The sequence below is a fragment of the Phragmites australis genome, chromosome 4 (assembly GCF_958298935.1).
Source record: "Phragmites australis chromosome 4, lpPhrAust1.1, whole genome shotgun sequence".
Taxonomy (NCBI): Eukaryota; Viridiplantae; Streptophyta; class Magnoliopsida; order Poales; family Poaceae; genus Phragmites; species Phragmites australis.
Window position 1 is genome coordinate 47,400,195 of NC_084924.1, and position 27,317 is coordinate 47,427,511.

Sequence of the window (27,317 nt, forward strand, 5' to 3'; positions counted from 1 at the left end):
CAAACAAGGCAATGAAAACACAATACTAGTGAAGGAGAGCAGGAGAGGGCAGAGGAGTGAAGGAGAAGGGAAGAACACAAGAACCGAGCATGACAAGTGCTACTCCAAGACAAAGTAGCACTGCACACTTGTTCTTCCCCTTGTCCTTCTACTTGACACTCCTTTGCTGCATTGCCGTGTCCAATGCCGCCCGAGACGAGGTCGCGGCATTGCTAACCATCAAGGCGTCGTTCGTCGACCCCTTGGGTAAGCTCCGGGGTTGGAATTCTGCGTCGGCCTCATCACATTGTACCTGGAATGGCGTGAGGTGCAATGCCAAGGGCGTGGTCACCGGCCTCAACCTCGCCGGCATGAACCTGAGCGGCACCATCCCTGACGACATCATCGGCCTCACTGGACTCACCTCGATCATCCTGCAGAGCAACGCGTTCGGCGACGAGCTGCCGCTGGCGCTTGTCTCCATTCCGACGCTCCAAGAGTTCGATGTTAGCGACAACAACTTCGGCGGCCGCTTCCCGGCCGGCCTCGGCGCATGCGCCTCATTGACATACCTCAACGCGTCAGGCAACAACTTCGCCGGCCCGCTCCCGGCCGACATTGGCAATGCCACCTCACTCGAGAAGCTCGACTTCAGGGGCGGCTTCTTCTCCGGCACGATCCCGAAGTCCTACGGCAAGCTCCAGAAACTCAAGTTCTTGGGCCTCTCAGGTAACAACCTCGGCGGCGCTCTCCCAGCCGAGCTATTCGAGATGTCAGCATTGGAGCAGCTCATCATTGGCTACAATGAGTTCACCGGCGCAATCCCGGCTGCAATTGGCAAGCTCACCAACCTCCAGTATCTCGACCTGGCGATCGGCAAATTAGAAGGTCCCATCCCGCCGGAGCTCGGCCGGCTGCCGTACCTCAACACCGTCTACCTCTACAAGAACAACATTGGCGGCCCGATACCCAAGGAGCTCGGCAACCTCTCCTCCCTCGTCATGCTCGACCTCTCCGACAACGCGCTCACCGGCACGATCCCGGCGGAGCTGGCGCTGCTCACTAACCTACAGCTGCTGAACCTCATGTGCAACAGGCTGAAGGGTGGCATCCCGGCGGGCATCGGCGAGCTCTCAAAGCTAGAGGTGTTGGAGCTATGGAACAACTCCCTCACTGGCCCGTTACCTCCGTCGCTCGGCACCGCACAGCCGCTGCAGTGGCTCGACGTGTCTACGAACGCATTGTCCGGGCCGGTGCCCGCCGGACTCTGCAACAGCAGTAACCTGACGAAGCTGATCCTGTTCAACAATGTCTTCACAGGCCCGATCCCAGCGGGCCTGACTACGTGCACGACGCTTGTCCGCGTGCGCGCGCACAACAACCGGCTCAACGGCACCGTGCCCGCGGGGCTTGGGCGGCTCCCGCGGCTGCAGCGTCTCGAGCTCGCCGGCAACGAGCTGTCTGGGGAGATCCCGGACGACTTGGCGTTGTCGACGTCGCTCTCCTTCATCGACCTCTCTCACAACCAGCTGCGATCGGCGCTACCGTCGAACATCCTGTCCATCCCAATGCTGCAAACGTTTGCGGCGGCCGATAACGAGCTGATCGGCGGTGTGCCGGACGAGATTGGCGATTGCCCGTCGCTGTCCGCCCTCGACCTCTCCAGCAACCGGCTGTCAGGTGCAATCCCGGCCAGCCTCGCATCGTGCCAGAGGCTCGTCTCGCTAAGCCTCCGGAACAACCACTTCACCGGGCAGATCCCCGGGGCGATCGCCATGATGTCGACATTGTCTGTCCTCGACCTCTCCAACAATTTTCTCTCGGGCGAGATACCAAACAACTTCGGCGGCTCGCCGGCGCTCGAAATGCTCAACCTGGCGTACAACAACCTCACCGGTCCCGTGCCAGCGACGGGGCTATTGAGGACGATCAATCCCGACGACCTTGCCGGGAACCCGGGCCTGTGTGGCGGCGTCCTGCCGCCGTGCGGGGCTAGCTCCCTTCGGGCTTCGTCGTCTGAGGCGTCTGGCCTCCGGCACTCACACATGAAGAACATCGCCGCTGGGTGGGCGATCGGCATCTCGGTCTTGATTGCGGCATGCGGCGCCGTCTTTCTTGGCAAGCAGCTGTACCAGAGGTGGTATGTCAATGGAGGATGCTGCGACGATGCCGACCTCGAGGAAGACGGGAGTAATTCATGGCCGTGGCGCCTCACGGCGTTCCAGCGGCTGAGTTTCACCAGCGCCGAGGTGCTCGCCTGCATCAAGGAGGACAACATTGTGGGGATGGGCGGCACAGGGGTGGTCTACCGCGCCGAGATGCCACGCCACCACGCCGTCGTCGCTGTCAAGAAGCTGTGGCGCGCGGCCGGATGCCCCGAGGAGTCCGCCACAGTCGACGGGCGCCAGGACGTGGAGGCGGGGGGCGAGTTCGCGGCCGAGGTGAAGCTCCTCGGCCGGCTCCGGCACCGCAACGTCGTGCGAATGCTGGGCTACGTGAGCAACAACCTGGACACGATGGTGCTGTACGAGTACATGGTCAACGGCAGCCTGTGGGAGGCACTGCACGGCCGGGGGAAGGGCAAGATGCTGGTGGACTGGGTGTCGCGGTACAACGTCGCGGCAGGCGTCGCCGCAGGGCTCGCGTACCTGCACCACGACTGCCGGCCGCCGGTCATCCACCGCGACGTCAAGTCGAGCAACGTGCTCCTCGACACGAACATGGACGCCAAGATCGCTGACTTTGGCCTCGCCCGCGTCATGGCGCGCGCCCAAGAGACGGTCTCCGTGGTCGCCGGCTCCTACGGCTACATCGCGCCAGGTCAGTGGCAATTGCCGCCGTCCGCATCACCGTATGAACATCAAGTTACCTCAACGCGCTCGTACTGATTTTAATCTGGCTAATTGCAACAGAGTACGGGTACACGCTGAAGGTGGATCAGAAGAGCGACATCTACAGCTTCGGAGTGGTTCTGATGGAGCTGCTCACGGGGCGGCGGCCGATCGAGCCGGAGTACGGCGAGGGCCAGGACATCGTCGGCTCGATCAGGGAGCGGCTGCGCAGCAACAGCGGAGTGGAGGAGCTGCTCGACGCCAGCGTCGGTGGCCGCGTCGACCATGTCCAGGAGGAGATGCTGCTGGTGCTGCGCATCGCGGTGCTGTGCACGGCCAAGTCCCCCAAGGACCGGCCCACGATGCGGGACGTGGTGACCATGCTCTGCGAGGCCAAACCGCGCCGGAAGAGCAGTAGCGCCACGGTGGCCACCACCGTCGTGGACAAGGACAAGCCGGTGTTCACGACGTCGCCGGACTCCGGGTACCTATAGATCACGGTGACCAAACTTGAATCTGGCGTTAGCTAATTCCTAATTTGTATGTTCTGTACGTAGTCCATGTTATGTACAATTTTTTACATAGTTTTGATTCATATTTTGGTTACGTTCAGAGGGAGAAGGAATTAACGTAACCAATGTTTATACGTTTACAATTTTAGGATGTAAAGCAATTGGTCCCTTTTAAAAATAGAAAATCCGGATACATCTAAAAACTACACGTGCATACTTTATACTTACGGTATGAACACCTATTTTTAGTAAAAATGTCTGAACATGAGTATATTTTTCCATTTTTGCACTTTTTTTAAAGGACCAGGCTAACGCCCGCACGTGCGTGCTAACATCCATCCGTCCGCACGCCCGCACAGACCAAATTAGGAAAGAAACCAGATTAGGAGTTTGCTTTTCCTGGCTAATTACCCTTTCCGCGCGCTCCCACGCGTGCAGCTGGCCACATGAATCCAACCTACCCTCCCTCCCCCGCGCCGCTAGTGTTCGGTGAAGAAGTAAGATCGCCATTACAACAGCACATGAAGCAGCAAGAAATTGCCTAAAGCTCAGGTATGGTTTTATAGCTGTCCTTTCCAGATTCTATGATCAGCTTTACAGGAGTTTGCCTAGGAGAAAAAAGATCAAAATTGTATTCTACACGTTTACAGCTTTACAGGAATATGACACCAAATTTGCATGAATTTGCCTAGAAAATTACATTAGTTTCTACACGTTTGTTTCCTAAGAAGATTTAGCTTGTATGATCAAATTGTAGCATAACTTGCCTGCATCTCAAAAAAGATCACATCTGATCTCTACTTTTGATCAAATTGTAGTTCTATTTTGTGTGATTTGTCACCCCATTATTAATCTCTACTTCCTCCACTGCATGCACATCTGTCTGCTCACCCATTGATGTATGATCTGAAAAGAAAAAGGTTATGAGGAATTAGGTAAAAAAGGGACAAAAAAAAGTATAAAAAGCAATAGTGTGCAGAGTTGTTGTTTATGAAACAAGCATGTTTCAGCATTTTTCTTATGCAGAATGTATTTGCATGATTGCTTAGTGGAAAGAAAACACAAAAGTATGTAAGCTGATTTGTATGTGAATTTGCTTTTCCAAATTAAAATTGTTGCTTCATCCAATGATACAAGTTACTTGTACTACAACACAAACCTCCTTATAGCCGATTCTGCATGCATAATTGTAAGTTGGGGTTACACATTGCCAGCTTTGATGTAACATCAACTCACAAGCCGCCCCATCCCAATGCCTCAATAAACTACACATTGCCATTGTCTACAAAAAATGACTATAAAAACACATTTATATGGTTGCACAGAAAATGAAAAAGAAAACAACTACTGGAGCTACTACATCATACTTGTATACATACACAAGAAAAAAAAAAAAGAGTTGCCTTGTTCATAGCTAAAATTTGCTTTTATATTATATTAAAATGCTTATATGCAATGTGTTGCCACCAAAGTTCTTGTCATGAAAAAGAATGCAGATACCAAATTTTCTCCAAAAAAATGCATCTGCTGATACCAAAAGTTGCTAGTAAAACTATATAATGTTGCTTTATCAGGAACAAAAACACATGTAAATAAAGTTGCTTTGGGAACTAACACTTCTTTGATATATCCGCCAGCGATTGTGTTTTGGGCATGAGATGAAAGCAGCTTTAGCTCCAAAAACCTAGTTAAACCTAGCAACAGAGAAGAGCGTAAAACTGAACATTATTAAACAAAAAAGACTTCTACATGCATATAAAATGCTTTTGTTTTGTACATAAAATATTTCTAATACGTCAAAAAATTGCTCATCAATAAAAACGATATAAATCACTCACCGGCTCCCCTGGAATTGATTAAAACCACTAAATCTTTCACAAATAAAGATTAAAACCACAAAACAAAAATACAGACAAAGCAATTACTCAACAAAAAAACTCTATCCAAAACGGAGGAAAGAGGTTCAGTTGATAGCTTGTCAAAATATACGCATGTGTAACTTGTAAATTGCTTTTTGTATACATATTGAATTGCTTCTTATTACTAATATAACTGCTATTGACTGAAAAATAATTTGCTCCAGACAACAGTTAACTGAAAATAATATATAAACATACTACTACAACCTGATTATAACACTTGAGTACTTGACAATACATTAGTAGATACTATAGCTAGTCAAATTCCCGATTTCTTGAACTGTGTTGAACCAAACATCAATTCTAATAATTTAAAATGAAATTTATGCCTAATCATTAGAGGCAAGCGAGATCGAATAAACAATCTGACAATAGCTCAGAACCTGAATAGTAGGGGATAATAGTAAAAATAAAAAGTCTGCCTAAAAACATCCCTCAAGCTGAACCACTTGGTCACTAGCTCAGAACCTGAATAGTGGGGGTTTAGATGAATTAAAAGAAAACTATGCTTTTGTTTAACATAAACCTATGGTTTTGCTACTATATGCAAGGTTGCTCTTCACAGACGCTAGAAGATAAAGCTGAGTAAGAAATTAACACATCACTTGAACTAGCTATTGTTGTTCGATTGTCTTGTTATGCAGTTATGGTGCAAGCCTATTTTTGCCTCCATCTTGAAGAAGAATCATGCCAGGTTCATACGCCAAAAGATATACGTGAACATTTGCAGAGACACAGGCTTGCAAGGACAAAAGCAAATTGACGCATCAGAATATGCTCCCCCTGGCTACATTGTTACGGAAAATTCTATTTGTTGTAGCACCAAGAACCAACATGAAACATTTTAACAAAACAGTGTTGCATTATATAACTTATTATTGGAGACTCAACCTTAAGACGCTAACTAAATATAAGATACATTACCATTAGGCGAGCAGGTAGCGATGGCTGAGAGCATATTGATACAAGCAGCACCTTAGGCAGCCTTGATGCGCATCACATCTATTGCGCTAAATTTTGAGGGCATGCTCAAGAGTCTGCGATGAACTCACCAATCCAAAAGCAAAAGCAGTACTACTCTACCAAGTCCATCCTTTACTGTTACTGGAGAAAGTGCACAAATGCAACATCATCAGGCCACTAGCAAGAATCCAGAACAAACGAGCGAAAATACGAGGAAATAGTTCAGAAACTCTACTATCTAACCATCTTGAGATAAACGGAGACTTGCATATCGTCCCTTGCCGACCAGAGAGATGGATCAAACCCCACCAAACAACATCTCATGGCCAGTCGGCCAGCCCCGGCTGGACGCATCTTCAGTTGTGCGCTGCCTCACACGACACACATACCGTGCCAACCCCTGAATCAAGGTTGATGTCAGGTCCTGTGCCATCATCTCGAGCACCCTCGCCGCTGAAGTGGCTCTTATCGTCTAACCTCTCTAGTCCCCACCAAACAATCCATAGCCCGACAGCTTAGCCCTAGCGAGGCGAAGAGTCAATCAGCGCCAAATCGAGGATCGCATGGACTCACTCGATGGCCAGATCTGGTGGCACACGCAGATGCAAAGTCGAGGAGCTCAACTCACACGAAGATAAGGGTGAGGGTGGGGTGTGCCCTACTGCGCGCGATGTGGGCTGCTACGCAGCTTCTTGCCACCAACGGCGAGCTCCATTGCCGGTGCTTCTGGATCGGGGTCGATCGAGCTATGCGAGAGGGAATGAGGGATTGCAGTTTGGGGAAAGTTGCGAGCCAGGTTGATAGAAAAATGACGGGGAGTTGGACAGTGGGACCTACAGGCAGGGAGCGGAGCAATTTTGCACTTCTTTTGTGCGAAATCTCAGCTGCTCTTCCTGCATCGGACGGTGGGGGCAGCGTGCGTGCCGTAAGATCAATGCATGCACGGTCGAAATTTAGATTTTACCTTTTTTAAAACTGGACATGCAACACTTATCTGTAACCGACTTCAATATGTAACAAAAACATAGAAAAAATTTAATAAAAAAATATATTTGTTCACCTGCTCTTTAATGCAGTTATGTAAGTAAATTAGAATGGATCCATGAGCAATTTAAGAAACATGTTAAGATAATTCAGATTGAATGTTCAACAAATTTTATGAACAAATCAGAATAATTTAAAGATAATACCAGATCTAGTTGCTACATATTTTTAATAAAAAAATAAGAATAATTTATGAACAATTTTGCTATAACCAAATTTTAAAAAAACAAATTTGTATAAACTTGTAAGTAGTTTGTATACTTTCAGAAACAAAATAGATGTACATACCATAAGATAAAGCATAAACGTGCTTATTTTAGATTTTACCTTTTAGATTACAGCAGATAACATTTGCCCTGAAGATTTTCTACCAATTGGAGGCCCGCTGGAGCTGTTGCCTTTACGGTCGAAGAAAACAGAACATGCGCCATCCAGAATTCCAGAGAGACGAAGATTGGCTGCAGATGGGCTGTAACACGCTAGCTCTGTTCTCTTATGTTCGGCCCATTACGATGGGTTAGAGACAGACTCCATATTATAATTACGGCCTAGTTTGGCCTGCAAAAACTTTCAGCTTCATGGCTTTATGGGTATGCTCGGTTTGGAGCCGGCGCTCGCCCCACCAATTTTCTGGCATTGATCTCGCTGGAGCACTGTGTTTGGTTTGGGGCCGGTTGTTGGCTCGCTCACGCCCCCGTGTCGGCCGCCAGTTCATTTTTCACGTCAATTTTTTGGCGTGCCAGGTTTGATCGGGCGAGCGCCGGCTAGAACCAAACATGCCCTAAAAACCCATCCTTTCCAAGAATCAAGATGCAACAATGAGCTAGCATGCCTGAATAAAGATGCAACCTAAAAAGAAAAAAAATGGAAAAGAATCAAGATGCACCAGTGAGCTGCTTCTTTCCATTATAAATCTGATAGACATCATGCTAGAACACTTCTTTTTCAACATTTCAGATCTATCTATTATGTTATTCCTAAAGACTAAATTTCGAGTGTGCATGTCCTCGTCGTGCATCAGATCAGCCATTCCTTAATCAGTTAGTATACTATTGCATGCATGAAGAAGGGGAAGATAACAAAATTACCGACGTCATTCACATATAACTCCATTTCAAAATTTTAAAAAACCATAGTTCCCAAATCAAACATCTAAATTATAATCCGATTACACCATTATGTTTCGTGTGATAAAAGCTTCAAAACTAAACCCTAGTTGGGTATATTTCGATGACATTTTTTCTGACATCAACTTCATATAAAAAAAAGTGCTTCTGAGTACATTATAATTTGCTTATGATTTTTCAAAAACTTGCTCATGATTTTACAAAAACTTGCTTATGTGATTGATGGTTGATAAAGTGAATTTTTTCTAACATCAACTTTATATAAAAAAGTGCTTATGAGTGTATTATAATTTGCTTACGATTTTTCAAAAACTTACTCATTACTTTACAAAAACTTGCTTATCCGAGTGGTTGATAAAGTGAAATAATGATGTGGATGTTATGAAGAGAATATGTACGGACATACATTGAAACATGGTGAATAACTTAGTTACATAAGTGAATTTTTTTTTAATGTTCTAATATAGGCAATTTTAGAAACTACTTAAGTATTTTAATTAGATTAGTCAAGCAATTTTTCAATTCTTCTGTATGCAATTTATATCTGATCAAAAAATTACATCAAAATATAATCAAGATAGATCTCATTTTGTTGATAAAAATATAAGAACTACAACCGTGTAAACGGATCAGAGATTAGATACACATAGTTTAAAAATATAAACATTTATATTTAATAAAATTCTACTTTTCGTGTATTCACACTTGTACTCTTCTTTATATGGAACACATGGATATGATTTACCTTCACACGGTTCTATTTTTGCTTTTTGGATTATATAATTTTACTTATATATTTTGATAAATTTGTTTATATAGCAGGGTATAAAAGGAAGAATAGATGAATTTTCATCAACATTGTGCTTGATTTTTGTCACAAAATGATCGTGAGATAAAAAAATTTGAGCTCTAAACACTAGGTGTTAATTATCCAAAAACGAAAAATAGATGTATGTGTTCGGACTAACTTTTGCTAAATACATGCTAAACTACTGTATCATACACGCCTGAAATTTAGCCATATCCTATATTATTATTTGAGGTGAAAAAGAAGTCATCAAGACCACGAAATTACTGCATTAATAAAAAAAAAATCTAGACCACTTATTATTATAAACATCTAACGATCTAGATTAAACCAAAGAAATCATATCAAATATGATTCATAAATAGCTAAATTCAGAAATCAAAGAACTCATATTAAATAAGAAATAAATACAATCATATCAAATACGATCAATAAATACTTAAATTCGAAATTAAATATTATGAAAAATTAACCTTTCGATTTTCATGTGGTTTGAGAAACAAAATATCTAAATAAAAAGTCCAAATAAAATAAAAATAAATAATAATTAAAATCAGGGTTAGACTAAAGAGACTATTTTTTAATAAAATTTATCTAACAAAATATTACAAAGAAATTAGTCACACTGTTGGTATGAGCCACCTTCCATTAATACGAGGATACGGCGCCAGCTACAACACTTCTTGAAGGAGATAGAAAAGATCAGACTAATAACGTCTCAACAGCGTAATACCATTCTTCCCCAGTTACTCCTAATTTAACATACTCGGAGCAAATTTCGAACACTAAAAGAACTGTAAGAATTTTTAAAGCAGATGTCTGGACTAAAAGCACTGTTATGCAATAGAATAACAATCCTTACGCTTTATGCCGTCAGTTGGATCCTATGCTTTGAGGTGACACCATCGCTTGCTTGCATGGGCCCAAATTTGATTCCAAACATCGGAACAATGCCGCGCTTTTTGGTGCCAACTTCAGCACCAACCTGCGAACATAGAGGACATTATTGCCTTTGCTAGCTTACGATGCCGACTGCCATGTGACCTTTTTAACTTGAGCTCCTTCATGGGCTAACGCCTAACGGCTGGCTGTTTCATCAGCATCAGACCCTAATTTCTTCGTGAAAAGAGCAGACAAGCACCCGAATTTCTTGGTACAGGAATGTGCTGAAGGACTTGCTCTGATTTGCATATATTTAAAACAAAATCACATGAATTAAACATCATGCGTATATTTGCAATGCAAGCATACAGTCCATGGCATGTGCAAGATAGATACATAAGTACAGAGTATGGCATTCAACTTGAAAGGTATGTCTAGCTAGTAGTTCAACAGTACTAAACTACTAATGAATAAATGAACACTGTCGGAGGGTGAACTCCTATCGCAGGGATCCCGAGAGATCCATTTTTAGAGATTCGGCCGGGGGATGATCCTGAACGAGCTTGTTTTGGGAAATAAGCAGGAAACAAAAATAAATGCAGTGGCTGGTAGGAGATGATCGTCCTAGTGCGAGAAAGATGGGTGCACCGGGGTTTAGACAGGTTCGGGCCGCACGGGGGCGTAACACCCTACTCCTGTGTGAGTGCTATATCTATCCTTGAAGGAAATTCTTCAAGGATGTATCCGGTTACAAGAGAGAGCCACTTACTGAGAGCTTGAGGCTCTCGTGTTCTAGCTTGGCTTGAGCTGGTTCGAGCGTCTGCGTCCTCTTTCTTTTTCTTCTTACCGTCTCCCTTTTTACGTGTTCTCTATCCTTTCCTTTTATAGGCGCGCCGACCTCGACATATCCTGAATGGGAAAGAGGGGGTGCCAGTGCCAAGGTGCCACGGAGAAAGGCGTCATCATTCCGTCTTGGCGAAGTGACAGGGGCGGTGGAAAAAAGCGGCGCGCATCTGACCACCCGCCACTGTGGATGCCCTCGGGCGCCATTAAGGGGGCCCACCGGGCAGCCTCAGAGGTGCCCGGTGCGCCCACCCTGTCTTGTTCTTCTGCCAGGGCAGGGTGGCAGGCGGAGCGCTTCGATTCTGGCAACGTTATCCTGAGGCACCCGGATGAAACGGGACGGGACCCGTGCATTTAATGGACCCACGCCCCCATGCCAGTGCATGGCAGGGTCTGACACTGGGGCGTGGGCAGCTGAGAATGTCAGGATGTCAGGCCGCGCGTGCCTATTAAATGCGGTATTGGGCCTTTGACTGGCTGACACCCCGACGATGGGACCCTTCGGGTCGTCGGACGATCTTGCGTGAACCTTCGGGGAACCGAGTCCTCGGGGGCTGCCATGTGCAGCCCCGAGCACTCTCTCCCGAGCACTTTGGTGGGACCTTCGGGGAACCGAGTCCTCGGGGGCTGCCACGTGCAGCCCCGAGCACTATCTCCCGAGTACTTGGGTGAGACCTTCGGGGAACCGAGTCCTCGGGGGCTACCACGTGCAGCCCCGAGCACTCTCTCCCGAGCACTTCGGTGGGACCTTCGGGGAACCGAGTCCTCGGGGGCTGCCACGTGCAGCCCCGAGCACTCTCTCCCGAGTACTTGGGTGAGACCTTCGGGGAACCGAGTCCTCGGGGGCTGCCAAGTGCAGCCCCGAGCACTCTCTCCCGAGCACTTCGGTGTTTGGATCATCGGGGGACTACAGTACTCGGGGATAAGTGAGAAACCTCCCGAGCACTTCCTTCCCGGTACTTGGACTCTGCGGATCATCGGGGAACTGGGGTGCTCGGGAACCTAGAGGCTACGGCCCCGAGCACCTTCCCCCGGGACTTAGTTTTTTCTTATCCTGCAGGGTGGACCTCGCGGGATGGTGACATGTGGCGGATGGCCGGCCCGGTCTCGGGATTCGGGGACCCCTGGTTCCTAATACACCGACAGTAGCCCCCGGGTCCATTGGTAGGCGACAGGACGGAGACTGCGAATGAGCCCTTCGTCGCGGCCGAGGCCGAGGCTGGCACAGACGTCATGTGGCAAGCTTTCGAGAGGTGGCCCTTGCGGACCCAGACCTCAAGTATGCCCCAACGGGAAAATGAGTGGACGCGTGTCCACACAACTTCCGAAGGGTATGATGACCATACGGGCGGCACGCGCGGTCGCCGCGCAGATCGAGGGAAATACGCCTGGCAGCCGCTGACATCGCGCGATCGGCGGGAGATTCGCCTGGCAATTGCGTCGATCGAGGCGACGCTTCGCCGAGCGAACAGTTTGGGCGGCAGTTTTTGAACTTTGAGATATAAAAGGGGGAATGGATCGGTCCGTTCCCCTCTTTACGCTCTCTCGCACTTGTGCTCCTGCCTTCTTTGTGCTCCGAAGCCCTTAGGAAATTCACAGGCGACCGGAGCATTCTTCCTTCTCTCTCTCTCCACCACCAAAACACCTTCCATCTTTGCCGAGATGACGAGGGTTGGAGGAGGACGCCGGGATAAGGCTTCGGATAGCATCTTGCCGGAGTCTCGTCTGAGGAACGAGGAGGCGGCGGACAAAATCAGGAAACTACTGGTGCCGGAGGGGCAAGAAGGTGCTGTGGTGGTGAGGCCGGCGAGCCTGACGCCGGCGACGACCGTCCCTGGGCGGACCGTCCTCTTCACCTCCTTTGTGGCGGCGGGGTTGGTGCCGCCGTTCTCCGCCTTCTTCCTGCAAGTGCTGGAGACGTACGACATTCAGCTGGTGCACCTAAGCCCCAACTCTGTGGTGGTGTTGGCGACTTTCGCGCATCTCTGCGAAATGTTCGTGGGGGTGATGCCGTCGGCGACGCTGCTTCGTCATTTTTTCGTCCTTCGGCCGGTGGGGAAGAAGAAGGGGCACTCCACGGCGGACGTCGCGGGGTGCTGCAACCTTCGGCTCCGGGACGGCCTGGGGGATCGTTACATTCCCCAGGTGCTGCGCAGCAAGTGGGAGGAGTGGCGACGGGACTGGTTCTTCGTCGACGTCGACCCCCATGAGCGCCTCGAGCTGCCGGAGGCGGCGGCGGAGCCTCGGCGATCGACATGGGAGGCGCCGCCGCCGGAAGACGCGAGGCTGAAGCCGGTGCTGGAGCGCATCCTGGAATTGCGCGAGTCCGGGCTGACCTCCGTCATGGTGGTCGTGGACTTCCTGCGCCGTCGGTTGGCGCCCTTACGAGAGCGGGCCCGGCCGAGCTGGTTCTATACCGGGCCAGAGGACATCACCAGGACCCAGATCGGCGCGAGCTGGGATCTGGGGCAGGCGGAACTGCGGGGGATGACAAGGGTGATCACCGGAATGGAGGACATGGGCCGGACGGAGCTCCCGTGGCCGGAGATGGCGCTCTGCGCCAACCCCAACCGGGTGGCCATTATGGCGGGGCTGCCGGAGTTCGACGCCCAGGGGCCTATGGACCGGCCAAGAAGCCGGAGTCCCGAGGCCTCCGAACTCCCCGGGCTAGAGGAGCTACTTGGCGAGGAGACTACTGCTAGCTCGGCGCGGGCTGGTGACGGGGCCGCCGCAAGCAGCAGTCGCCGTGCCAGAGAGGAGGGCACCACTGAAGTCGTCGAGGAGGTGGCGCCGGGGGATCGGGGAAAGCGTCCCCGGGCCCTGATCCTGGTGCCGGACTCTCCATCGTCGCCAACGGCAGCGGCGGCATTTCCGGTGCTGGAGCCGCGCCTGGTGCGGATGGGGCCTGCACCGGCGCCCGCGACCCGCATGGCGGAAACCGAGACTCGTGCAGCGGCACCAGAGGCCCGCACGACGGCGCTCGAGGCCCGCGCAGCGGTTCAGCCGAGCCCCCAGCGGAAGAGGCGGCGGGAGGAGTCCGGACCGACGGTGCCGGACCCGGACATCAGGCTCCCAGCGGCCAAATGGCGATATCGGTGAGTTTCCTTTCTTTCTTTTCTATGGGCATTTCTGTCCCGAACTAAGCTTCGGCATTTTTCATCTGTCTCCCGTAGGCCGGCCGCAGGTGCTACTGCGACGGAGAAAGAGCGGGCGCCGAGACCAGAAACGAGCCCGCCTGCAGCTCCGACGGAGGCGGGCACCGGAACGGCGGAGGCGCCAATCGTCGTGGCGGCCAGCGGGAGAGAGACGGAGGCGGCGGCCGAGAGGAGGACGGAGCAAACGTCCGGATCCTTGGCGTTGGCGGAACCTACCCCGGGCGTGGAGAGCCCGGGGCGGATGATGGTGGAGGCGGACGCTTTGCCGGGGCCGGCGGACAGGGCGGCCGATGCGGGAATGCGGCCGCCGTCCGAGTCTTCGGCGCCGGCGGAGCCTACCCCGGGCAGGCAGAGCCCGGGGCGGATGGCAGCGCAGGGCCCTGCAGAGAGCTCGGCCCCCCTGGAGGCACTCTGCGGAGAAGCCTGGGCCCCACCGGCGCCCGGCCAGCCCGCCGACCCTTGCCTGGCCACCATTGAAGGCGTCAAAGTAGCGGTCGGGCGGCTGGACGCAGTGGTGGATGCCAAGGAGGGGGAGCCTGAAGCTGAGCGCGCCCGCCTGACGTTGGAGAAGGCGCAGCTGGCGGGCGCCCAGGAGGAGGCCCGTGCGGCGGCTGTGCGGGAGCAGAAGCTCCTAGAAGATATCCGCGCGGGAACAAGAAATTTTGAAGACCGTGCGGGCAGAGGCCGCGCGGGAACGAGAAGACGCCGCCCGCCTGGCTGAGGCGTCGAAGCAGCAAGCTGCCGAGGCCCTTGCCAGGATGGGGCAGGCGCAGGAGAGGGAGATAGCAATCGCAGCCCGGGAGCAGGCTGCGGAGGAGCGGCAAGCCGAGCTGACCCGCCGGGAGGGCGCGGCCGAGAAGACGTGCGCCGACCTCCAGCGCAGGGAAGACGACCTTCGGAAGATCAGGGAAGAGATCCACCGTTGGGAGGAGGACGTTTCCTTGCGGGAGGTGAACAACGAACTATTAGCGTCGGAGCTCGATGTTCGGGAGGATTCGGTGACTCAGCAGGAGGACGTGCTGGCCCAGCGGGAGGGCGAGCTGAGTCGCCGAGAAGGCGAACTGAGTCGCCGAGAGGGCGAGGCTGACGCGGCGGCGGCGGCCATGGCGACCAGGGCGGAGCAAAACGCGAAGCATGAGGCGGAACTGGCCGCCCGCGAACGCGCCTTATCCGAGATGGTGGCCAAGATGAAGCAGGCTGCCGCCCCCGCAGCAGTTGGCGGTTCTTCCGGTCCGGTCGGGAACCAGGGACTCGAGGCGCAGCTGCGGGCCGCCAAGGAGAAGCTCGAGACCGCCTTTGTCTCGCGGGTCAACCTCGAGCATATGCTGGAAGACATACTCCGGCGGATGCGGCGGGCCGTAGAGAAGGGTGGTCTCGGACGGCTTGTTGGAGGCGAGAAGGGCGACGGCCCTGCACGATAAGTGTTGGGGCTGCAGCAGGTCTGCGAGCGCCTCGAGGCCCTGCCTTGGGCAGTCCAGGAACTCGCCGCCCGGGAGGGACGTGGCTTGGCACATGCAGTGGCCGAGCACGTTCTGGCCTGCTACCGAAGCAGGGACCCAAACTTCCCGCTGGAGCCGGCGCGGGAGGGGGTGGTCGAGGCTGAGGGAGAGGCCGCCCGGGTAGCGGTCCGGAGTACCGCCGCCGTGGTGGCGGCCGGCTTCAGGCGAGAGGTGCCGCCGCCGCCAGCCCCCGGGGATGACTCAGAGGATTCAGCCGACGCCTCTGCTGCCGACTAGATCTTTTGTAGTCTTTTTTCTTTTGTTGTCTTGATGAATGTAGATGTAGGAGTGAAACCTTAGAAAAAGCCTTGTATATATCCTGTGAATATTAATGGCAACTTTTCCTTGGGCTCGCAACTCCAGTTTCTTTGAGTGTTTGATGTTCCTTCTGGTGTTTTGTCCGGAAGTCCCGGGGAGTACTCAGTCGGGCCGTTCCCGACCTTCCCGTCCCCGAGAATGAAGTTGTCCTGATCGCTGCTGCTGGCGTAGTCGGCCTTCGAGCTCTCGCGAGTCCGCATTTGCCTAAGTTAAGAAACAAAGACACAGACTTCCTTGCCCGGGAGATAGATCGATCCCGCTCGAAACACGCCATACCTAGTGAACACTTTTTCACTTTGCGACCACTCAGTTAGTAGAAGGGAGACGCGTGCGGGCGAGAATGTGACCAAGAGTCCTCGTGGTCCGGTGGTGCCCGGGCTTTAAAACGGGCCGGACCGAGCACTGACAGCCCGCCCCCGAGGCCTGAGCTCCGGACTACTCGAGCAGCTCGAGTGATAGGATTACCCAGGGTACCCGAGGACTCGGTAGTGCTCGGGGTCCTTAAAAGTGGACCGAACACCACGACCACCACGAAGGGCTTCGGTCAGACATTACCGCACGCGCGCTACTCCTTTATACAAACCGCTCTGTCGTTCTGAAAAAAAGTAGACACGTGGTAGGGTTTTTGCGTGCGAGGAGACCACCTCGCCGAACAGATTAAAGCGCGAGAGCCCCCGAGAGTGACTCGAGGACATAAATTTACTTAAAGCAGACTTGTCTGAATATAACCACTCACCGGACAGCTGTCGGTCTTCCGGCCAACCGATCCAGGAGGGGTGTGCTTCCGAGCTCGGGTGCCCGGGGACTTGATTCTTTCAACGGAGCGCCCGAGTGCCCAGAGGCATACGAGGCTCCTGGGGTCGGGTGATCTCGACCACCGATGCATAAGTGGTAGGATCACCCGAGGACCCTTGGGGCCGACCAGAGACCGGGGCATCGAAGCCCTCGCGGCCGAACTGCTCGCGATTGCCAGCCTGTGACTTAAGAGAGAATATAGAATTTCTTTGTCTGGTGCATTCTGTTAGTGCGGTACTTGCTATAGACTGCTCTCGTTTTCGACCCGAGACCTCTCGAACACCCAAACCAACGGACAAGAGCGGGCAGAGGCATAACCCAGAGGTCCTATGGTTCGATGGCGCCCGGGCATGACAGACCAGACCGAGCACCAACAGCCCACTCCGGGGGCCCGAGCTCCGGACTACTCGAGCGGCTCGAGCGATGGGATTACCCAGAGCACCCCGAAACTTGGTAGTGCCCGGGAGCCTGCCACGACACCGAACACCACAGCCTACTATGCCGGACGTAAGTCAGCGGCGACTGCTCGCATGCATACCGATTGGGATTCTTTTATCAGCGGGGAAAATGAGAGAGCGAACTTTTTCTCGCACAACCGAGCACCTCACCAGACAGATTAAACATACGGAATCCAGAAAAAATATGTTGACATAGTGATTGCTTATCGAAATACTGAATGTGCAATATTTACAAGGTTGGGCGACAGCGACTTACCCAAGGGGCGAAGCCCTCGGACTGCTTGGGCGGGGAGAAGCCCCCGGCCTTGCTGACCTGAGCCGCGAGCACGACCATCTACGGGTAGAAGCGTCGGAGATGCTCGATGTTCCACGGATTCGGGAGTGGCTGTCCTTCCTCCGTCGCCAACCTGAAAGAACCTGCCCGCGGGACCGCGATCACGGTGAAAGGACCTTCCCACACAGGGGATAGCTTATTCATTCCTTCGCGCGACTGGACGCGTCGGAGAACTAGGTCCCCCACCTCGAGAGACCGGGCCCGGACATGGCGCAGATGATACCGCCGTAGACTCTGCTGATACCGAGCCGCCCGGACAGCGGCACGCCGCCGACGCTCTTCCAGGTAGTCCACGTCGTCGCGTCTTTGCCGCTCCTGCTCATCCTCAGAGTATGCATGCACTCGAGGGGAGCACAGAGTGAGCTCGGAGGGGAGGACTGCTTCGGCGCCATAGACGAGGAAGAACGGAGTCTCCCCAGTGGCGCGGCTTGGCGTAGTCCAATTGGCCCACAGCACGGCTGGCAGCTCGTCCACCCATCCCTTCCCGTGCTTAGCGAGCATGTTATAGGTCCGGGTTTTGAGGCCCTTTAGTATCTCCGCGTTGGCGCGCTCGACCTGCCCGTTACTCCGAGGATGAGCGACGGAAGCGAAGCAGAGCTTGATGCCGAGATCTTCGCAATAGTCCCCGAACAAGGCACTTGTGAACTGGGTGCCGTTGTCGGTGATGATCCGGTTCGGGACGCCAAAGCGGCTGGTGATGCCGCGGATAAACTGGAGCGCCGTGTTTTTGGTCACCTTGATGACTGGGACCGCCTCCGGCCACTTGGTGAACTTGTCGATAGCGACATATAGGTATGCATAGCCCCCGATTGCTCGGGGGAATGGACCCAGAATGTCCAAACCCCAGACCGCGAAAGGCCATGACAGGGGAATGGTATGAAGAGCCTGAGCTGGCTGGTGAATCTGCTTTGCATGGAACTGGCACGCCCTGCAGCGCCGAACCAGCTCGGAAGCATCCTGGAGAGCTGTAGGCCAGTAGAAACCTTGCCGGAAGGCCTTCCCGACCAGCGTGCGGAACGATGAATGGCCACCGCACTCGCCCTCGTGGACCTCAGCGAGAAGATTGCCGCCTTCTGCCCGGGAGATGCATTTCAGGAGGACACCTCCTGCGCTACGCCGGTAGAGATCCCCATCTACTATGGCATAGCGTCTGGACTGCCGAGCAACTCTTTCGGCAGACGCCTCATCCTCGGGTAGGAACTTTTCTTTCAAGTACCCTCGGATGTCAGACATCCACGAGGCATCTTGAGAACATTCGGCGAGCACAGCGCACTCGTCGGACGGTGGCGCCCTGACGGGGCTTCCCACTGAGGGCACCGCCGGGGTCCCCTGAATTGAGTTCGAGGTTTCCCCTTCATCCTGTTCGGCAGGCAGGACGGAAGGCCGTGCGAGTCTTTCTTCAAAGACTCCGGCAGGGACGCGCGCACGTGAGGAGGCCAGGCGAGAGATCTCGTCGGCCGGAGCATTGTCGTGGCGAGGGATATGCCGCAATTCGAGGCCGTCGAAGCGTCTCTCGAGCTTTCTGACTGCAGCCACGTACGCCGCCATTTGAGGATCCGTGCACTGGTACTCCTTGGATACCTGGTTGACGACTAGTTGGGAGTCCCCTTTGACCAGGAGGCGACGAATCCCGAGCCCCACCGCAGCCCGGAGGCCGGCGATGAGACCTTCATACTCCGCCATGTTGTTGGATGCGCGAAATTGCAACTGTACGATGTACCGGAGCTCTTCACCCGTTGGGGAGGTGAGAACCACTCCGGCCCCTGCGCCTTTCAGCGAGAGGGAGCCGTCGAAGTGCATGACCCAGTACCCGGGCGCGTCGTGCCCGGGATAGGCAGAAACCTCTTCTGGGACGACGCAGGGGACGGGCGTCCACTCTGCCAAGAAGTCGGAGAGCGCCTGGCTTTTGATTGCCTGGCGACTGACGAAGTGTAGGTCGAACTCCGCCAGCTCTACTGCCCATTTGACAACACGCCCGGTGCCTTCCCGGTTCCGGCTGCCCATTTGACAACACGCCCGGTGCCTTCCCGGTTCCGGAGAATGGGTCCCAATGGATAAGTGGTAACCACCGAGACCTTGTGCGCCTCGAAGTAGTGGCGCAGCTTCCGGGAGGCGACGAGCACGGCATAGAGTAGCTTTTGCGCCTGGGGATATCTTGTCTTGGCTTCCCGGAGGACTTCGCTGATGAAGTACACCGGTCGCTGCACCCGGCGAGCCCGGACGGCGGCTCCACCCGGGGGGCTACTGCAGCCCCTAGGGTTGGCGGCACGGTCGGGGCTGGCCAGGCACTCGGGCTCGACTCCTTGGCTGGGAAGAGCAGTGTGCTCGGGCTCGACCCCTTGCCCAGGGGGAGCCGCGAGGACAAGTGAGTGGTCGGGGGCCTCTGGGAGCTGGGACCCAGCACCCGGCCCCAAACACTCGTCGCGCTCCACCACCAGCACTACGCTCACGACCTGAGGAGTGGCCGAAACGTAGAGTAGTAGGGGCTCACCTTGAGAGGGAGCCATCAACACGGGTGGCGAAGTAAGGTACTTCTTTAAGTCGCGGAAGGCCTGCTCGGCCTCCGGCGTCCAGTCAAAACGACCGGATTTCTTCAAAAGCTTGAAGAGGGGGAGCCCTCGCTCCCCGAGCTTGGAGATGAAGCGCCCGAGGGCTGCCATGCAGCCGGTGAGGCGCTGGACCTCCTTGAGTCGAACCGGGGGTCGCATCTGCTCGATGGCCCGGATCTTTTCTGGATTGACCTCGATCCCTCGGCCAGAGACCAAGAAACCAAGGAGCTTGCCCGCCGGCACCCCGAAGACACACTTCTCCGGGTTGAGTTTGAGGCGGGTAGAATGGAGACTGTTGAAAGTCTCGGCAAGGTCCTCGAGAAGGGTGGCACGGTCTCGGGTTTTGACCACGAGGTCGTCGATGTAAGCCTCGACGTTACGGCCAACCTGCGAGTCAAGAGTAATACGAATAGCGCGCTGGAAGGATGACCCAGCGTTGCGCAGGCCGAAAGGCATTGACATGTAGCAATAAGTCCCCACCGGGGTGGTAAAAGCAGTTTTTTCCTCGTCCCCCACGGCCATACGAATCTGGTGATACCCAGAGTTTGCATCTAGAAAGCATAAAAGATCGCATCCCGCAGTTGAATCTATAATTTGATCAATGCGAGGTAAGGGGAAGGGATCTTTAGGGCAAGCCTTATTTAGGTCGGTGTAGTCCACGCACATGCGGAGCTTGCCATTGGCCTTTGGGACGATGACTGGGTTTGCTAGCCAGTCGGGGTGGAGGACTTCTCGGATGAATCCGGCGTTGAGGAGCTTGCTGACCTGCTCGCGGATAAACTCCTGGCGCTCTGGCGCCTGCCGCCGGACCTTCTGCTTCACCGGGCGAGTGCCCGGACGCACCGCCAAGTGATGCTCGATCACCTCCCTAGGGATCCCGGGCATGTCGGACGGTTGCCAGGCAAACACGTCTGGAGGAACTCGATGGGGTCGATGGACCCGTCGTACTTCTCCGGCAGCTCGGGGCGGAACTTGGAAGGCCACCTGACCCGGCGGAGCTCGGCGGTGAAAGCACGGCAGCCGGTGCCGTACCCCGCAGCGCGAGCGGGGGTCCTCGGTGGCGAGTGGCGGCGAGCCGGGGATCCCCGGTGGCCGTGGGCCGGGAGAGAGGAAGCCTGGTCCTCTGCCCCGACCCCCTGCCGGGTCTCCCGCTGACGCTCGAGAGTAACTCGGGCATCCTCGTGGCCCCTCCGCTCGTCAAGGCGCAAACGAAGGTCCTGGGCTTCAGATGCGACAAGGGGGACGGCACTCCGCCTGGAGACCCCTCGGCCCGTGCGGGTGTTGCCCGTTGAGGAGCCGGCTCTGGCGGCACCATGCCGGGAAGTGGTGCGAGGACTCCCGGCCTGCACCTGACGACGAGCAGTGCCGACCAAAGCGACGACATCTTGTATCCACCGGCCTTCCGGAGTTTTCGGCGTGGCCTGAACGGGCGGGTGCCTAAGGAGAGCATGTGCTGCAAGCAGCGCGCTCCCTGGGCTAGCCTCGCTGAAAGCGAGCCCGCGTCGTGGTGGCACCCGACGCGGTCCAGAGGCGGACCGGGCGGCCGGGGTCCCGACCACCTGCTGGGGGTCGGAAAGTGCGTCGGCAGCGGCGGCGGCGACCCTGATGGGCCCAACGCCTTGATCCCCTTGAGCGGGAAAAAACGCGCACGTGGATGGTGGCTGTTGCTGGTACGCAGCAGCGACTGGGCCTCCTCTGGCGTCGGGCAGCGCCCCGTCACTGGAAGTGGAGCCGGAACGCTGGAGGCGATGCCCACCGGCCATCTTTTCCTGTAGGAAAAAAAGCGAAACAAACAATCCAGGGATATTCCCCCCTACCTGGCGCGCGAGCTGTCGGAGGGTGAACTCCTATCGCAGGGATCCCGAGAGACCCCTTTTTAGAGATTCGGCCGGGGGATGATCCTGAACGAGCTTGTTTTGGGAAATAAGCGGGAAACGGAAATAAATACAGTGGCTGGTGGGAGATGATCGTCCTAGTGCGAGAAAGATGGGTGCACCGGGATTTAGACAGGTTCGGGCCGCACGGGGGCGTAACACCCTACTCCTGTGTGAGTGCTATATCTATCCTTGAAGGAAATTCTTCAAGGATGTATCCGGTTACAAGAGAGAGCCACTTACTGAGAGCTTAAGGCTCTCGTGTTCTAGCTTGGCTTGAGCTGGTTCGAGCGTCTGCGTCCTCTTTCTTTTTCTTCTTACCGTCTCCCTTTTTACGTGTTCTCCATCCTTTCCTTTTATAGGCGCGCCGACCTCGACATATCCTGAATGGGAAAGAGGGGGTGCCAGTGCCAAGGTGCCACGGAGAAAGGCGTCATCATTCCGTCTTGGCGAAGTGACAGAGGCGGTGGAAAAAAGCGACGCGCATCCGACCACCCGCCACTGTGGATGCCCTCGGGCGCCATTAAGGGGGCCCACCGGGCAGCCTCAGAGGTGCCCGGTGCGCCCACCCTGTCTTGTTCTTCTGCCAGGGCAGGGTGGCAGGCGGAGCGCTTCGATTCTGGCAACGTTATCCCGAGGCACCCGGATGAAACGGGACGGGACCCGTGCATTTAATGGACCCACGCCCCCCTGCCAGTGCATGGCAGGGTCTGACACTGGGGCGTGGGCAGCTGAGAATGTCAGGATGTCAGGCCGCGCGTGCCTATTAAATGCGGCATTGGGCCTTTGACTGGCTGACACCCCGACGATGGGACCCTTCGGGTCGTCGGACGATCTTGCGTGAACCTTCGGGGAACCGAGTCCTCGGGGGCTGCCACGTGCAGCCCCGAGCCCTCTCTCCCGAGCACTTCGGTGAGACCTTCGGGGAACCGAGTCCTCGGGGGCTGCCACGTGCAGCCCCGAGCACTCTCTCCCGAGCATTTCGGTGAGACCTTCGAGGAACCGAGTCCTCGGGGGCTGCCACGTGCAGCCCCGAGCACTCTCTCCCGAGCACTTCGGTGGGACCTTCGGGGAACCGAGTCCTCGGGGGCTGCCACGTGCAGCCCCGAGCACTCTCTCCCGAGTACTTGGGTGAGACCTTCGGGGAACCGAGTCCTCGGGGGCTGCCACGTGCAGCCCCGAGCACTCTCTCCCGAACACTTCGGTGGGACCTTCGGGGAACCGAGTCCTCGGGGGCTGCCACGTGCAGCCCCGAGCACTCTCTCCCGAGTACTTGGGTGAGACCTTCGGGAAACCGAGTCCTCGGGGGCTGCCAAGTGCAGCCCCGAGCACTCTCTCCCGAGCACTTCGGTGTTTGGATCATCGGGGGACTACAGTACTCGGGGATAAGTGAGAAACCTCCCGAGCACTTCCTTCCCGGTACTTGGACTCTGCGGATCATCGGGGAACTGGGGTGCTCGGGAACCTAGAGGCTACGGCCCCGAGCAACTTCCCCCGGGACTTAGTTTTTTCTTATCCTGCAGGGTGGACCTCGCGGGATGATGACATGTGGCGGATGGCCGGCCCGGTCTAAGGATTCGGGGACCCCTGGTTTCTAATACACCGACAAACACGCTAGATTCTTCTAGACAGTAAAAGCTTCAAACATATATTGGCTGAAATTTCTTACAAAAAATATTCCTTTCACAGAAACCAAATGCCATCGTCATCCGTATAAATTAATTGCCTGTACTGTACTGTACTAACTTCAGAATAAGCCATCCCTATTTATATCAGCAGGGACCGCACTAACGAAAAAAAGAAGAAACAGAGGACCAATAGGTAATACGTCAGACAACTAACGAAGAGCAAATACTGCACTATGCAAAAGATAATCAAAATTCAAAATATTGAACTCGTATCAATGATTCATGTCGAAGGGAATTTTGGTATTATCGCCACTGCATGTCATATACATGTAGTAGCCTACTGACAGGATACTGCATTTAGGTATTATCGGCATGAAGAGAACTGTAGTAATTTTTCCTCTGAAGATCGACATGAAGAGAGCTGTAGTAATATACCTGAGTTTTAGGACCAAAATTTATTCTACTTCGTCCTTCAGAGGCCATCATGTGCTCATCGACTAATCACGCATGCATAGAAGAAAGTTAAGAGTCTGTACCCACCTAGTTAAGAGTATGTACCCACCTTGTTTGAAGAAGGAACGTCTTCGTGCAACAATTCAATTAACAGCCATTAGATAAGTGACAGTTTGACACCAATGTACGCTTCTGATTCCCCAGTTACATGAAAGCACAATTTCAAGAAACAGAATAGTCAGATGAAAAGTTATCCAACATGGTCACATTGATCACAAATGATCCAAGCAGACATGTTACATCACCATGAAAAGGAACTCATTGATAAATGAAGAAGATGACTAGATCTTACACACTTACCAGTCCCAGTTAACAATATTAAATCATCAGTACTTGACAGAACTAGCATAGTATCATCTATCTGACCTCATTACAGGCAGGCCAGTATAAATTAGTAGTTAACTAACAAAGAATGTAGTATAATCAACTATATAGAGCTGGCAAATTTATAGGACAAATGGCGATTTAAGGTCCTACAGATCTTCTTGGTCATAGCAATTAAACCATACAACTTCAGACAAACCAACAAATGCCCAGCAGCCATTTTGTAAATTTAGCAGGGAGTTATCTCAAATTTGCAAAACACTTCCTTCTAAAGCATAAAGTGCAATAAGAAAAGCTATATCTTGTATGAGTAAAGTTGTCTCCATATGTCCCTCTATGATTACATACTAATTGAACATGTGACTAGATAGTAATAGTATACAAAAATTCTAAAACATATAGCTCTAAACACAACAAAACGAACAACAGGATAGCACAATAACAAAATTGATATACCTCTAAATCCTGTAAGGACTTACAAAGGATTATTGAGCAAAAAGTCAACAAATAAAAATTAGTGTGGAAAATGATATTTATAGGGGTAAAGCAAAGGCCTTTTCCCCAAAACACTTTTGGTGGAATGGCCACATACAACTGCAGGCGACCTAGATCATCGATGAAGTTCATGATCAACATAACTACTGGATCTTGACCTATGTGCAACGTATTTGCATCATAGCAACTTCAGAGAGGATAGCTACCTCTGCTGCCATGATCTCATCTCCAAGATGAACTAACTTGTGGTTTAATTCTGACTTCTTTGTTCAATTCTCCAGGAATTCTTGGCAGCTTCAGCAGACGAACTACTAGAATCTCCACCTTTGTCCTTGGGCTTCGAGAAGAATGGATCCCATTCGTGAGGTCCAATTGTATGTTGCCCATCTTCTAACAGATCATACTTCCAGCTATTCTCTTCAATAAAATCTTTATCTTCACAGTCTGCGATGATATCTCTCCTCAACTTTGTCACTTTGTTGATAATTGCATCTACAGAAACATCAAATGCGTCTTTGAGGGTTTCCAGTTTCGACCTTGGATCAGCATATATCACCCTTGGTATGAGATTGATGACCTCTTCTCTCATTTTCTTGACCATATCTGGGTGAATACTTTTTAGCCTTTCCTCAATGCTGGCATTTCTCATACGGATGTCATCTTCAGGGATAAACACAGAGTACCTTGTATAGTTCTTCGGAAGATGCCACGTATATTGGACGTACGCTGAACCAGGATGGAAGAAAACAGGTATGCAGCCAGCCAACATCGAGTCAAAGGCAGATCTTCTCGTATAGGAATCACCCTGGGGCTGCAAGCAGAACAAAGAGCTCTGGAACATCTTCATGATTGTGCTTGGGGAGTGGCACTTGCTCTCCCCAAGGTCACACTCCAGCAATTTACAAACACTTGAGCTCCGGCATTGATCGATGAGCTGCCCTCTGATGGACTTTGGATCACCAGGACGTGGAGCCCCTGCAAACGAGAAGAGCCACGGGCGTTCCAAGCTCCTCATTCTATCCTGCCAAAGGAAAACATCAGCATCCTTGGCAGGGTGGAAGTATGTAGGATATGGTATTCCAAAATCATTTGCGTTCCACGGGCTTGACTCCACAACGAGCATCGACATGTTCTTCGCAGCCGGCAAGAAAAGCAGCTTGTTGCCCCAATCCGACTCTTCCTCCGTCAACCTTCTGAAATCCCAAGTGATCCTCCCCGCGACCAAAAAATGGTCACGCCCACCCATTACATTCCACTCAGGCCTCTTCCTAAGCCAATCCACCAAATCAAGCGACGCAGCATCCCTCATCGAAATATTATAACCCCAGAGATACCTTGCCACATCAAACCCAGCATAGAACGGCACGAACACCGCCGCGGCAATGGACGAGTCCTTGGTCAGGCACTCATACTGCTTCATCCTGTTGCCAAAGATCACATCTACGGAAAATTGGTTGGTGGCATACCACCCGGTGTTCGAGAAGACTCCCTCCTCGTTGCCCAACGGCGGCCCAAGCCCGTCGTTGCTCATGAACCTGCACATGTTGGTCCACACGCTCAGCCTCTTGCAATCCCGGATCATGTCCTCGTTGAACCGCGGCGGCAGCTCGTGCACGTAGATGTAGCGGCCGCCGCACGGGTCGCTCTTGTTCTCCGCCGTCTTGAGCGCTCGCTCGAACGGGTACGACGCCGCCACCTTGGGCGGCGCCTCCTCCTTGCGGACTCCGGCCGCGGGCTCCTCCTCCTTGGAGCGCGCGACAGGAGGTGGAGGCTCCGAGACGCGGGCGGGCGGAGCGAGGGGAAGGTCGGGGCGGGAAACGCCGTCGGGTACGGCAAATGGGAGGTCAGCGTGTCCAATGAGGACTTCGGCGGCGGCGGTCTGCGCCGTGGAGGCGTCGGGCTCGTTGCCGATGACGACGAAGTGGAAGTAGAAGATGAGGACCCAGAACATGGCGCAAAGCGTGGCGAGGAAGCAGAGGCGCGACGGCGGCGGCTTCCCGCCGCCCTTCTCCATGTCGTCGTGGTGGGACGGCAGGACCGACCGCCGCCTCATCGATGGCCGCCGCGCCCGCGCCAACACCCCCGTGACCGCACCGACACCCGAATCACAGGCCACGGTCCAAACCGCGCCGCGTCAGCACCAAAACCGCCGGCAACAAGGCAGGGGTGAGAAATGGCGGAGCTCGATCGCCGAAACAATGGCGGAATTGGGACGCGATTCGTGACAGGGCGCGGAGAAACCGGATCGGCGGAGAGGGGAGTGGAGTGGAGGAGAAAAGGGAGGTTCGGGTTTTGGTTTTGCGGGAGGACGGAGGCTTATTACTAGCGCAAAGCTCTTGCTCGCGGCCGGGGTTGGATATTGTATTTTTCTTCGATTTGGAGGGTTTTGAACACGGCCGTTTATTATTGCCGGAAGCGGAGACGGGGAGAATTATGGCGTTGGTGGGGGACGACCGGGTGGGGGCGG

The 27,317-nt window shown here is 53.4% G+C and overlaps 2 protein-coding genes and 1 long non-coding RNA gene across 7 annotated transcripts; 1 reads left to right on the top strand and 2 right to left on the bottom strand.

The window, feature by feature from the left end:
- Positions 1 to 3,526, top strand: LOC133916928 (MDIS1-interacting receptor like kinase 1-like). Its single transcript, XM_062360826.1, has 2 exons — positions 1 to 2,799; positions 2,892 to 3,526. Exons 1-2 carry the CDS (start codon positions 90 to 92, stop codon positions 3,302 to 3,304), a joined length of 3,123 nt encoding a protein of 1,040 aa, XP_062216810.1. The 5' UTR covers positions 1 to 89; the 3' UTR covers positions 3,305 to 3,526.
- LOC133916929 (xyloglucan galactosyltransferase KATAMARI1 homolog) lies at positions 3,184 to 27,317 on the bottom strand. Of its 3 annotated transcripts, XR_009909553.1 has the most exons (5): positions 25,057 to 27,317; positions 24,081 to 24,163; positions 10,046 to 10,168; positions 7,576 to 8,097; positions 3,184 to 3,298 (listed from the first exon to the last, which is right to left on the bottom strand). XR_009909553.1 is itself a non-coding variant. In XM_062360827.1 (2 exons), exon 1 carries the CDS (start codon positions 26,901 to 26,903, stop codon positions 25,101 to 25,103), a length of 1,803 nt encoding a protein of 600 aa, XP_062216811.1. In that variant the 5' UTR covers positions 26,904 to 27,317; the 3' UTR covers positions 23,543 to 24,163; positions 25,057 to 25,100. The 3 variants fall into 3 exon arrangements, 1 of the variants encoding a protein (XP_062216811.1); XR_009909554.1 differs by lacking the exons at positions 3,184 to 3,298; positions 7,576 to 8,097 and having other exon boundaries at positions 9,714 to 10,168; XM_062360827.1 differs by lacking the exons at positions 3,184 to 3,298; positions 7,576 to 8,097; positions 10,046 to 10,168 and having other exon boundaries at positions 23,543 to 24,163.
- LOC133916927 (uncharacterized) lies at positions 3,878 to 7,020 on the bottom strand. 3 transcript variants are annotated; one of them, XR_009909552.1, is made up of 5 exons: positions 6,448 to 7,020; positions 6,166 to 6,345; positions 4,938 to 5,016; positions 4,482 to 4,604; positions 3,878 to 4,228 (listed from the first exon to the last, which is right to left on the bottom strand). It is a non-coding gene; the product is annotated as an uncharacterized LOC133916927 (long non-coding RNA). The 3 variants fall into 3 exon arrangements; XR_009909551.1 differs by having other exon boundaries at positions 4,482 to 4,617; XR_009909550.1 differs by lacking the exon at positions 4,482 to 4,604.